Here is a 13,768-nt window from a genome sequence, read left to right as displayed (position 1 = left end):
CTAATTCTTGGGAGCGCTACGGGTGCAAGAGGCATTTGTAGTTTCTAAAGAAAAATTCAGTGACTAAGTATCTGTCTTATGTCCAAGAGACAGTGCAAGAACAGCTGTTTAGTTAACGCTAATATTACATACATTTATAAGAAATCAAGTATTTTAACATTAAGGTCAATTTTTAGGTGTACTGCTATTTTAGTAAAGAGCAGGGGCATTACATCCACACTGAATTACTGAAATATTAAAAATTACTTTTGAATGGCCTAATCAAAAATATTTTTTTTTTTCTTTGGTAAATGATTAACTGAGGGTCTAGACAAATCTGGTATAACACACCCCTAAATAGTTTTTGTATTACATCTAAAGTATGTGATATTGCAGAAAACATAACAAAATAACCAGTGCTTGTTTAGCTCAGCACACACAAAAATTGCCAGAGCTGAACCAAAACGAAAACTGAGCAACTGCTTTTCTGCTTTCTGGATTTGACAGGGAATTGACTGAAGGGATCTATTTCATTTTCTGTTTACCAAAGGTATTCTCATGCATCATACAAGCTCCTTAGCTTAAAAATAAATAAATAAAAAATAGACAGAAAAAGCTCCAGAGCCCGCTCACACACACACACACACGTGCTGGGCCCGCTGCGGCACCATGCTCTGCAGCGAGCGGCTCTCCGGGCTCCGTCGGGCCCCCCGGGACCCTCTCCAGCACACAGCACCTCGGCCACAAGTAAACCTTTTAGCATGAACACGAGTAAACACAGCTGGGAAGCAGCGCGTTTTTAAATAGCAATTCCTTCCCAGCTTACAACTCGGCTACTGCGCTGACTTGACGTGGGCAGCAGAAGACTCTTTTCCACAGAGGGTTCTGAAGCAATGCTGTGATGTTATTGTCCACGGACCTCACTGCTCTCTACGAAGGTGGTAATTATCCCCTTCATTAAAAAAGGAAATGGAAGGGCCCTGCTGATGGCAACAGAAGAGCCAGCCGTGCCGCCGGGGCTGGGGGAGCACGGTCAGTCCCTGCTCCGTCTCTCATCCAGACACAAGCCCACGCTGCTGCTCCGGCTCCAGCGCCGCTGGCCGCCTTGTCCAGCGCCAAGATTTCAAGGCGCTTCCAATGACCGTGGAGGTCAGAAATGTGAGTGGAGGACACTGATGAACAGAGCACTCAGGTGATGCCTCCCCTAATGAAGGAGATTCACGTCCAGTTAACTCCAGTGCCTTTTTTCAACCTTTCCGGTTGGATCCTGGCTCTGGCAAGCGCTGGGCCACCACAGGCACTGCTGTACCTTCCCTCTCACACTCTCCCGCGGAGGGAGATTGGAGTCTTGAGGCCAGGCCTGTCTTTCTGGCAGGTACACCACGGCGGGAGCAGCACGGCCGTCCTCGCAGACGGTGACGCCACGCCTCGCCGCAAAGAGGAAGCACCAGGCGGGCTCGTCGCCACCCAGGGTGGTGGCCACAGTGGCCACGGTGGGCAGAGGTGCCGGGCCGCTCCTCTGCTGAGGGTGATGCCTCGGGGCTGGGACTCCCCCATCCGTGCTGGCAACCCCCCAGCACTGCTCCTAACTCCAACACTTTTTTAAGGCACAGAAACATTTTATTTCCACATTTTAAAATGAGTTTTTCTTCCCCCCCACATGCGTTATAATTATTGTAATTTTAAAATAAATTTGAACAACACAGAAACAAAAACATCCCAATATCCATAAGTGAGAACATGGCTGGGGGTGGTGGGGCTGGGTATTTCAGCTCCAAGAGCATTTTAAAGGTTCACCCCCTACCCTGATCTAAGACAAGACACATTTTTAAACTCAGGAACGTTGCAGGATTTATACAAAACTGCTATAAACCCTCTTCTTGCCCAGCTCCCGCTGCGATGGGGGCCTGGCTGCACAAGCAACCTGCAGTAGCTGGTTACAGCTACAACTCCCTCCCCAGAGCACATCCCTGCCGCGAGCCAACTCCACGCACTCGGGCTCTGCTCCGCTTCCCGGGATTTGGTCCCAAGAAGAGAAAATTATACTGTAGAAAATCTGACAGGCATATTTTCTGTTTTCCAACTTTTGATTTTTTTATGACTCTACTGAATTAATTCTGTACCATTTGTGGGATGAGTATTTTAACCGTTAAGCTTATTTAACTCATAAAAAATGAAGGGAATGGGCTGGGATTCACACATTTAACACCTATTACTGAAACTACGGCTACAGCAAAATAGCAGCCACACATTTACAGCACCTAACTCGGATACATCTCCTAAAAACCACGGTGAGGCTGCACCCTCTCTGCTACAGCCCTGCCTGCACATCTAGAGGCACCTTGCCTTCTGCTAAGCGTCGTGCTTCCTTTAAGCAAGTGCATTTGTGAAAAACACAGGCCAACCACAGCAGTCCCAAACACAGAAATACAAGCAGGGTGCTCATAGACACCCAAATAACCTAGGGAGGAAAACACTCTTCTAAGATTCACCATCAGCTGTCCAGAGACACCAACAACCCACTGGTAAGTTATGAGATGGAAACAAATCCTCATATTGCTTACGTGGTTTGTGCTATTAAAAACAAAGAATCCTTACAGTGACTTTGCTGTTTCTACGTGAAGTGCCCTTTATTCCAGCTACAGGCAGAGAACAACTTGGAGGCAAAGAACCAGTCACTGTAGCCATACCCGAGGATTTGAGCCCTGCCAGGTGTATTTTCCCTTCATTCCCCCTTCCCTTCCCCTGAGGAAAACAGCAAAACAAATCAACAAGCATCAATAAAATAAAAGCAGCAAAACATCCCACTGCTGGCAGCCAGCAAAGGCTCCCTTTCGGGCTGCAGGGTTTTTCTCTGGCTATAACTGCTTCTTTCATTAACTGTATATCCTTGAAAATAATGTAATATTTACTCACTTTCAATGAATCAAAGCAGGCGATTACGCGTCCGTTTTCAACTTGGCAGCTTTTCGATGGGTGTGCAAATTTACATTCCGTGTCTGGTCGTGAGCAAGTCCCCCTTTGGAACTCCCTACACACTTCCAGCGTTAGCCATTTTGTGTCCCGAATCGGCGTGACACTAACAGCCATCTTTAGATTTTACAGGTAGTTAAGATTTCCAATAAAACAGACAAACGAATAGCTGAACTGATAAACTGGAAATGATGAAAGCACCACCTCCAGAATACTCTTTTTTTGTTTCCCCTGCTCCCTATTTTAAAAGTACATGTAAAATTGGGTGGCCACAATCTCAAGGAAGAGACGTGCCACCAGGAGTTCACAGCGTGACACTGTTAATCAACAGAGGTTTCGTACTTAGAGAAACGCTAGGATTACCAGCAAGGTGGACGTTAAAAAGTGGGGCCCGGGAGTAGCCTCGTGCGCTCAGTACCCCATCCTGAGTGCCAACTGGAGCCCACACTGCAAGCGTGAAAACGTGGCAGACCCTCTGACAACGGGATTTCCAAGCTGCTCTTGGTAAAGTTGTCTGCAAGGTAATCTCCACGCAGCTGGATTTGCAACGGGGTTTTGTGGTGCAATCGGTATCGATTAGTTTGGCATAGACAGATGCAGCAGTTTAGAGCAACGATTGAGATTGGAATTTTTTTTTTTTTCCTCCTCTCCTTGATTTTCAGGCAGAAGATCTCTGACCTTCTCAGCAAACTTTTTTTTTTTTATTATTTTTGCAGTAAAGCAGCCAATGGCAAGGCCCGATCGCGCCTTTCCCTCGGTTTTGGGTGGCAGTGGGGGTGTCTGGCTAGAGGTGGCGGGCGGATGCGCTGTCGTCGCAGTCTAGCTGGCAGCAAGCAAGGCAAAAAGCAGCGGCTGCTCTAGAAGCGGTCCCAAGCAGCAGAGACGTCAGGAAAGGCACTTCTTAGTACCAACCTGTAGAGAGAAGAGACACGTTACAATTCACCGGGCGGCATTTCGGGGTGTCCCGCGGAGCCGCCGCCGCCCCGCGCCGGGCAACTCACGCCAGCCGCCGCCGGGCTGCGGGGAGAGGGGCCGCTTCCCCGTGCGGAGCCAGGCATGATCGGGAGCGAGCCAATGGCGGAGAGCGTTGCAGCGATACTCCGGGCAGTGAGCCAATGGCGGGGGCCGTCTTATGAAAGGTCGCGCCTGTCAGACGCTTGGCCGCGCTGCCCCGAGCGCGCCCGCCGGGGCTCGCCCGGCCGCCGGAGGACGGAGCGTGTGGGCCCGGGCGCTACCCGACATGCAGCGCGGGGGGGGGGGGGAGGGGGGGGCGGCGAATGGTACCGTCCGCTGACCCGCCCGCCCGCTTCCTCCCGCCTGCGCGCCGCCCCGCCCCGACGGGTTCCCCCCCCCCGCCCCCAGGTGGGGGCTCCCGGCAGGGCCGCGGCCTCAGGTGCCGGGGGGGGCCGACACCGCCCCCCCCCGCCCGGCCCCGGCCGGGCCCTCCCGCCCCGCCGCCGGTACTCGGCCAAGGACAGACCCGAAACGCCGCCTCCCCACAGGCCCGGCGCCGCGGCCGACACCCCCCCGGCAACGACCGCGCACTCGGACATAAACCGGCGACAAGGACCGCGGCCCCGCGCCCACCTCCGCCAGCAGAGACCCAGCGCTCCGCTGCCTCCCGGGAACGCGCTGCAAGTGAACTACAAGCTTCGTGATAAACATCACCCTCTTAAAAAAAAAGCCGAAACAAACCAAACAACCCACCACCCAGGCACTGAACATCTAGGGGCGAGGGGGTAAACCCTTCCCCCTCAGACGGCCCGGGGGAATAAGGGGTGTTTGTCCGAGACTCTGCCCCAGGAGTCTGGTGTCACGTGTAAACAGAGCTCGGGAATAACGGCAACCCCGGTCCCAGGCCGCAGCGGGGAGCAGAGCGGCCTCACGGCACTGCCCGCCGCCAGCACCCTCGGTGGGGCCTCCCCTGCCAGCGCCACGGCCCCCCGCCCGCCTTCAGGGGCAAGGTTGTCTCCATCTCGCCCTTCCTAAAGACACTGCTCCATCATCTCCTTATTCCCCACCACCCCCAAAAGCAGCATCACCGACACCGTCCTCACAAACATCTTGGGCAGTGATGCCAGTCAGCGCGGATGTGACCCAACAGACGAGGAAAATCTGAAAGTCTTTTTCCAGGGACTAAGCGGTTAGAAAAACGAACTACAGGAGGAGTAAAGCACACCTCATACAGCTAATAAGATTATAACGGGCACCGCGGTTTCCTTGCCAGGACGCTTCTAATCATGCCCGCATTTTTAATCCCTGCTAGCAGGAGACAAACAACTGTGCCTAATTACTTGCAAGCCCGAGTTAACAGCTAGGTGTCTTCTTGGTAAACACAGATACTTGTTTGCTTCAACTGCCTAAAACTCCAGAGTCACCCCGTCCCAGCAGTCGCTGGGGATGCAGCAGAGACTCGGGTCTTGAAAACTCGTTCTGTAACAAGTGCTCAGACAGACAAATCTGGTTCTCCCGCCCGTGCCACGCTACCCAGCCGCGATGGGTTCGCACCGAGAGCCTGGGAAATGCAGAACAATACGCCGGGACCTCACGCCGCCAGCAGGCCCCTCCGCTGCCCCTGCGGGACAGCTTGGGTGGGGCTGCCCCTGGAAGCAGCTTTCGGAAGCCTAAAACCCATCACCCAGCCTCCAGCCAAGGTATACTGCAACTCATCCTTGTCCTCCACAGACACTGGCAACAGAGATACCCACCTCCTCCCACCATCGCTCTGGCACAGCACAAAATGACAGCTTCTGAGTGTTACTTTGTTATGAACGTTTATGCCCTGCGAGACCCTGAGGAGAGGGTGATGCCGATGCAGGCGTAAGAGCCCTACAACGAAGCTGTGAAACAGCTCTAAGTGGGGATTTTCTCCCGTTTGTCAGTTTGGTATACAATCCATACCAAGCATTGATTTTTCCGAACACCAAGAAGAGTTAGAGCAGCAATTGATATATTCTACATGCTAAAGCCAAAGCAAGTTAAAGGCCACATTTTCAAAACAAGATATCTGATTTCACTCTCATTACATGAGTAGTCACCCCTAACAAGGAAAGATAGATAGCACGAAGACAACATACAAAATGCAAACAGATTAAAACTATCTTTTCCGCTCACATGCTGTGAAAGGAATAATCTTCCTGGTAAAAATCATGAAACTATGTTTTATGCCTAGCTTTGTAATAAGTTTTCTGTTTGGAGTCAGACTAGCCACTTGCAGCAAAATCCTGCTCCTGTTGAGGTCAGAGACACATCTGTAATGGCAGTAAACGAGGCTGAGTTTCACTCGTCATCCTTCGGGCTGCCAGCTACAAAAAGAAAAGCATTACTCTGAGGAGCTGTGATGCCTCAGAGGTAAATCTTCTGAATATGAAGAAATGCTAGATGTATATTTTGTCTCTACAGTTACTTGACGAAGAATTGTTTTGTCAGAATTTGTTATCTACCTGAAAACACAGGCAGAAACGTCAGATTTAAAAATAGCCTTCTAGCAAAAAGACTGACTTCAGACCAGAGGTATATCTTCAATATCCCCAGTAAATAAAGATGTGAGCATAGAATTATAATTTTTTTATCTGCATAAACTATTTTCCCCTCACTTTGAAATTCTCTTGTGATATTCCAAGTCAATGAGTCCCCAATAAGCCTCAGATACTAAAACCCCCAGCAGATACATGTGAGTCTCTCTCTGGGCTGTCTCTGATCAGCTAGGAAAGACTGCAGCAAATCCAGTGAGAGGACAGGAAAGGGGTTGAGTTGATGTTTGTTTTTCTTTTAAATTCAATTAAAATTTGTTTGGGGGCTGACAGTTTCCAGACTCCACCTAGCAGGCCATTCAGTACTAAAGGCTGTTCTTAACCCACAGCTTGGTTTTGAAGTTCACCTTTTGAAAGTATTTGCTACTTGTCTTGGGACTGCTGCAACATTGGTTTGGACAAAGCACAACCTTGCCTTCACTGATTACTGGGAATACAAGGAAAACAAAGCTAAAAATATTGCAAGCAAATTAAAAAGCGATTCTCAGAAAAGGCAAAAGAAATAACACTGAGAAGTCATTCCTTAAGAGGGCAAGAGAGATGGCTTAGTTGTCTGCTGAGCTGGGTCAATGAAAACGATTAAGAAACAGCTTGACAAATCAATGGGAAGGTTATCTGGAAATGCCCAGGAGACTGAAACTAACACAGAAAGGACCATGTGATTATGGTTTCCAAGTTCTGATTATATATGTTCAATTTTTATTACTTCCCGTTACTGCTATAAATGTTGTACGGCCACGTTAATGACAGGTTTTCCCCCCCCTCTTCTCATTGCAGTCTGACACAAAACCAAAACCAGGGTATCCGACAGGAGCGTCCCACGGCCCTGGGAACTGTTCCCGAGGAGCCACTGTTTTCACTCGTCCTGTAACTGGGTTTGCGGGACATTCCTGTTTTCTCTATCTCAATTCACAGGCATCTCTCAAAAGAAAGATGTATAAAGCTGGACAGGCAAAAAGCACAACACTGAAGAAGAACATGGCAGTGAACAATGCTATTTTTATGCTCAGAGAAAGTGGAAGCTGAAACGCCAATCTCAATGACATGAGAACTGTCAGCAAGAACAGATAATTACACAACATGAATCCATCCTCATGACAATGACTCTAATGACATAGGAAATAGAATAAAATCAATATTCTATTTACATTGACAGTACAGTCTCAAAGCTTGAAATTGCCAAATGGCTGTCTTTTAAATAAAGAAATACAAAAATTACTGACTGCCTTACAGTATTTTCAAAACACCTCTGCCAAATTCAAAGTTTACCAATAACATATCTCAACATAAAATTTGGAAAAAATACAGTAATTACTTCATGGCACAATTGAGGGATATAATTATAGCACTGTCGCAAAATTAAGCGGAAACAATGAGCTAATTAACATCTTGGCCACATAACAGTGAAGGACTGGTTAAAGAAAAATATTCTTTAGTAAACTACTGCCAAACAAACTGAATTGGTCTCCTACTCCAGCCCTACAGGAGCTGTACCCACTACAGCTGCATGACAGCATGCAAAAGCAAAAAGACCCCTCTCAATTTTGTACTTTTGCATCTATCAGGACAAAGTAGAGTGCAAAGGCAGCAGCAGAGAACATCCAGCTCTGAAGTGGGAATGCCAGGATACTGTACCCTTTGAGACGGATTTCACAGCCCCCCACTGCCCAGCAACCTGTGACTTAAGCAGAGCTTGGTAAAGTCACCAACACAAATTAGCACTGAACTACTAAGCAAGTCCCACACCGGGTTTACAAAAAAACCTGCCAACACTACTTTTATGACCCAGATATTTTGCATGATATACATAGTTTTAGTAGTCGTAGTACTAGTAGTAGTGTTTTAAAGGTTATTTCTGTACTGTTTTAGCTCTGACAGAGTTGCTTGGGAAGGCACTGCAACCTCCCACTGACTTCAGTGGGATTCTTAGGCAGATCCTCATCAGACCTGTTTTTATCTTGAGTGTATTTCACAGTTTCTGAAACCGTTTTAGCAGAAACACCTAACCGCGACGTTACATCTGAATTTCATGCATCAAGTGTACTCGGTTCATGAAAACTGGATAAATGATGAAAAAAAGAGGCAACATGTCATAAAGTGCCCCCAGTTGCGCACACATTACTGCAGTGTGCAGAAATAAGGGATTTCTCGAAATCAGTTCTCCAAGATTTACGTCCCTAATCGAACTGTGAACCAACTCCCAACAACAGTGTAATGGCACTGACGTACAAATTCCATAGCTCAATCCTTTCTTACTTTAGATTAATTAGAGTAATGCTGTTTTCAAGTGAGAAAGTTATACTGCAAATTCCATACACCCTCTTTCCTTTAAAGAGTAGATGGTTAATTACAAAAATAGTGGTTATTTCATAAAAAAAACCCTTTAAAGTCAAGAAATACGCCTGTTAAGTTTGGGGTTTTTTTAATAACCTATGGTATATATCAATTTCCCTCACAAAATTTGGGACTTCAGAGACATGCAGAATTCACATTATCTGACAGCATTAGATGGATGTGTATTTATAAACTAAACCAGGGAAAGGTCAGTGGTTGTCTCTAGACTGGGAAATGTCTATACCAGCTATTATTCTGCTCTTTCAACTTGTCAGCCAGAGACACAAAATGGCAGGAAGGACTACCCTGCATTTAATCCATTTTGCTGTTGATTTATGTATCACAAAGCAGTCACACATCCCTCCACACCACTGAAGTTGCAAATACTGTTCCTGGTATTAAAAACATATCCATACTATAACTCCTTTACCATAACATTTACATAATACATTTTAGAAATAGGAAGTTCTGTATTATCCTGGTGTAGGGGAATTTCAACCATAAAAGAAGTGACATTTCCCACGCAAGTCTAAAAAGAAGTTGTTTATCTTTAAAAATAACAGTAATCTGGTGATTTAACTTAAAACTCTGAGAAGTACTTTTTTAAAAAAAAAAAACAAACTGAATTGAAATAACCAAACACTTTTATTAAAATCAGTCTTATGTGTTTGTTCTAATTAATTTTAAACATTGCGTTCCTATACAAAGACATTTGAGAGGCTGTAACACAATAACTATGCACTCTTCCAGAACGTACAGAGCTCTTCCTTAATCAGACTCTCACACATTAAAGATGTTTTGTTTCATTAACTGCAAACGTATGTAAGCCAAGTGATGCAGGAGAGGAGCGAGATGACCTGCACCAACGGCATCGCACCGGGATGGGTCTCCCACAAACCAGGGTCCCCCCCGGGGCAGCACCGGGTGGGCGCGCACAGCCGCTCACTCCGAATCGCCTGCACCACACTGTCCCCTGCCCCCAGAAAGGCACAGCTCACCCGTAAAGGGTTCCTACTCTCTCCTTGGTGTGACTTTATAATTCTTGTCACTTTTCCTGCTTGTTTCAGCAGGAGCAGGCCGGAGGTGCCTGTCGATTATGCAGCAAAATTATGTCAATTATGCAGTTAACAAAAACCGCCCCACGCGCAGCAGGTTTGGGGTGTTTTCCTCGAGAATGGAGCCACGTGGCGAACTCGGGATGAGTCCCACAGCTGAGATTCAAAACTGGGAGGTACTTGCAACAGTGGCAGAAAGGACAGCTACGCATCACTGAAAACCACTCCCCTATTGACAGGTGATTTCTACATGTGTGTATATATACAAAATGTTTCATGTTTATAAATCATGATTATTAGCATCATCCACGGTAACAACTACAACAGAAAAAAAGCCACATCCATGACTCAGCAAGGGAAGCAACCGCTTCCCTCTGACACCAAATTCAGCTGATGCCAATGGTTTCAGGGAGGAGAAGTGACCCAGAGGAGCCCTCACTGGTGAGAGATACAGCAGACACCCAGGCTAGCCTCTTGCAGGCCAAGTGCCTTAACACCCATCCACTGTACAGCAAGGGAAAAATACTGGCCCCTTATTACTGCGAAGGCTCTAAATTAAATCTACATGTTACCTCTGGAAAGGTTCCCACTTTTTACAATCAGCTATACCGTTTTTCACTTCCCTTCCTAAAGCAGCTGCCACATGGCCCTGGTTGCAAAGGGCGGCTTTTTCCCTCCCCAGAAATGGATTCCAGCAGTGAGTAAAATGAGTCTTGAGAGACCACTCTGGTGAGCATCTGATGGAGTACAGCATATATATGGTCAGTACTAACATTATTATTAATTTATTAGGAATACTATTTGCTCCAGCCAACGAGCTCCTCCGCTTCACTTTGCTAACCTGCCCCAGGCCGGGCACCCCCTCCCACCTTTGCCCTGTCACCAAACTCTAGATTTCAAAGCCCTTGCCCATTCACATGATGATTGCTTTTGTTATGTGAATAATTATGAACGAGGAGCCTGGATGCAGCCGCCACACCCTTGCACACGGGGAAGGGGACCGCCGCAGCAGGGCCTGCTGGGGAGGACCATGGCGTCTTCAGCAAAATTCAGTGTGGGGCACCTTCCCACCAGCCGCCTGCCACCTCGGCGGGCGTGCTCCTAGCGAGGCGAATCAGAAGTTATAATTATGTGGATTGCTTCATCTTGCATCTGACTTGAGGGCAAACAAAAAGGGACGTGAATACAGATAATGAGGAACAGGTTATACAGAGTTCCGCTTTCAACAGCAAGTTAGAGCTCAGGTTTCGACGGCCTGGTCACTTCAGCTTGGTAATGGTGGGCTGTGGCAATGCCGTGACAATCACACGCTTCTCGCCAAGGATGAGAAAATTATGCAGGAATGGGCAAAAATGGGGTCACTGATGCATCAGGGACTGAAGGAGAGCCATGGGCAGTGCCGAGCCATCGCCCTGGCACCGCAGCACGGCAGAGCAGCACCCCAGCACAGCACCTCTGAGATAGGCCTGGGGGACCCCGCCTCCAAAATCACCCCTGACTCCACACCGGGGACCCCCAGAGCCGCGAGGCATCGCCAGCTCAGGGCAAGGATGTGACTGCCCGACTCCTGCTCATGTTAACATGAATCACGAGGCAAAGACAGTGCTGGAAAACTGCTCCAGCATCTGTTGCAAGACAGGAGATAAAGCCGGCTGCGTTCCAGTTCAAACCTTTCTGTTTCGCAAAGAATCTCAAATCCAAAATAGAGCATTTTCTATGGTTTAATACATGCTGGCCTTACATTTAATTTATATTTATCAGTCATATCCCTCCAGCATAGTAAAAACTTCTAAAACTTATCAGAAAATACAATGAATCTGAAATAATTTATTTTCATTATTTAAGAACCTAAATCCTAGAGAACGGCGTTTTCTAACTCTCTATGCTCTGCCACCATCCGAGGTATCCGAGATCATCACTATGCACTAATACAGAGCAAAATGATTCTTCAGTATACAGCAAAACTAATCAAGTTTAGGAGATGCTTTCCTTGCCTTAACAGAGATCACTACACATACAGGGCTCAGCAGCACTGAAACACTTATTGATGCCATTAATTCTGCACCGTGAACAATCTCACCCAAGCTAAATAAATACACGTGTCTTCAGGTACCAAGGAAAAGCTCCAAATTAGTCACTGGTATTAAAAATAACAAAAACTGAATGATGGTGCTTTATTTTAGGAAAGAAATGAAAAATGTCTTTGAGGCCATTTTTTAAACAGTATTTGCTATAATTTATTGTTATGCTTGTTCATCTTGAATCATGATATTTATGTAGTTAACAATAATCATGAAAAACAGCCCACTAATGGCCCGATTGGAACAGTTTCTTCTGCACAAAGCCTCAGCCAGAAGCAACGCCACGGCTGACGGAGGTGAATTCCAAAGGGGCTTCTGAGCAAGGCTGTTCCCAGCGCAGCAGCTGAGGGGGACGCCCTCCCGGTGCGCTGCGCTGCGCCCCGGGTTTAAGGCCAGCCTTCCTCCCCTCCTCCCTCAGGAGCCTGGTTTGGTGATGAATTTCGCTAACGCTTGTTTTGTTCACGGATTCCCCGATGTCTGAATGACCCAGCTGGCGTAATGCTGCTTCAGTACATGCTCGCATACAACTTCTCTCTCGTTTTTAGCCTTTTGCTGTGGGTAATAAAGATGAATTTCCGGGAGGATGAAAAAGAGGTTTCTGGTTACTCCAGCGCCCAGAAGGCCCTTCCAGAAGGTCCATGCTCATACAGGAGGGAGCTGCAACGCGCTGCAACAGAGCTCTGGGGCGCTCCCGGGGCCACCAAGCGAGAATGGCTTCAGGGACACCCATGGTATAGCACACAAAGGCACACAAGATCACCCACAGGCTGTTATCATCTGAGCTTGATAAACTTGTACTTTTAGAAAAAAAGCAAGCAGCAGCCTGGTGTGGAAGGTGCAGTGAGAGTGGTGGCACCTTCTGCATCACCACAAATGGTAACTACAGGGGGTTTCCAGCTTGCCCAGTCAGACCTTTAATAATTTTTGTTTCTTGGTTATGGATCGGGTCATAACCCACTACCTTGCAAAGTTTTTATTTACAGCTGTTGTACGGCTGACCTATCTGAACTATTTCTGAGCTCCCACCTTCCACAGAACAATCAAGGAACATCTCTGAGGCAGAATGAAGGTGGACCCTTCGTTACCCTCTCGCATCCTTGTATTCCTCGTGGTCTCACGTTGCAATAGGTGCCAGATCGCTCTTGTTCCACCAAAACACACCTGCAACTTGCACCCCCAGCCCGCCCCAGTCTCCAATGCAGTCTCCTTCCCCAGCAAGAAGTGAACCGTGTCCTTTCTGCTCACTCTGCAAGCAACCTTTTCTAGGCTCAACCAGTGCCAAATCACAGAACACATAACCTTCAAACTCCCATTAATTCTTCCTGCAGAAGAAATGGCCTCTATATATTCATGCAACGTAAAAATGGATCACTTTCTCCAAAACGCCTGCTACAACTGAATAAAAATGTTAACGTGTCAAAGGACCACAGGTGTGGACCAAAAATTTGAGAGTTTTTTAAAAGTCTCTCAAGCACTCAGGTTACACTCCTGTAATCAGAGTTACTTTGAACATTCTTATTTTTTAAACAATCCAAAATAACAACTTGAAGAATGGCGCTATATGAAAACCCAACACAAAACAGGTCCATTTAATGGTGCCGCTCACGCACCGAGCGCTAATTCTGCAGCTCCTTGTCTATTTTCTTTCTAGAGAAGAGCTGCGGCAGAGGCCCCCCTGTTTCTCGATAAGTCCTCTTTTTCATTAATGCACCTGTGCAAGCTACCCAAACTGAACAACACAAAGAAGGAATTGTGGGAAAAGCTTGGAAGATTACAGTTTTCCTTGTATTCTCACTCCTGCATCTAAAAGCCA

General features: G+C 47.2%; 1 protein-coding gene across 17 annotated transcripts in view; it reads right to left on the bottom strand.

The window, feature by feature from the left end:
- The window catches only part of MBNL1 (muscleblind like splicing regulator 1), a 104,074-nt gene that overhangs the window by 73,948 nt on the left and 16,358 nt on the right, over window positions 1-13,768 (bottom strand). For 10 of the 17 annotated variants that reach the window (XM_074878343.1, XM_074878352.1, XM_074878341.1 and 7 more), the window contains exon 2: window positions 2,896-3,864. The exons of 5 other annotated variants lie outside the window; for them this stretch is intronic. In XM_074878343.1, coding sequence (XP_074734444.1) covers window positions 2,896-3,069 — 174 coding nt within the window. In that variant the 5' untranslated portion in view covers window positions 3,070-3,864. 2 more of the 17 variants (XM_074878345.1, XM_074878357.1) reach the window with 2 other exon arrangements.

The sequence above is a fragment of the Strix uralensis genome, chromosome 9 (assembly GCF_047716275.1).
Source record: "Strix uralensis isolate ZFMK-TIS-50842 chromosome 9, bStrUra1, whole genome shotgun sequence".
In the NCBI taxonomy this organism is placed as follows: Eukaryota; Metazoa; Chordata; class Aves; order Strigiformes; family Strigidae; genus Strix; species Strix uralensis.
The sequence above is the reverse complement of the archived record's forward strand: the minus strand, read 5'-3'. Positions and strand labels throughout refer to the sequence as shown.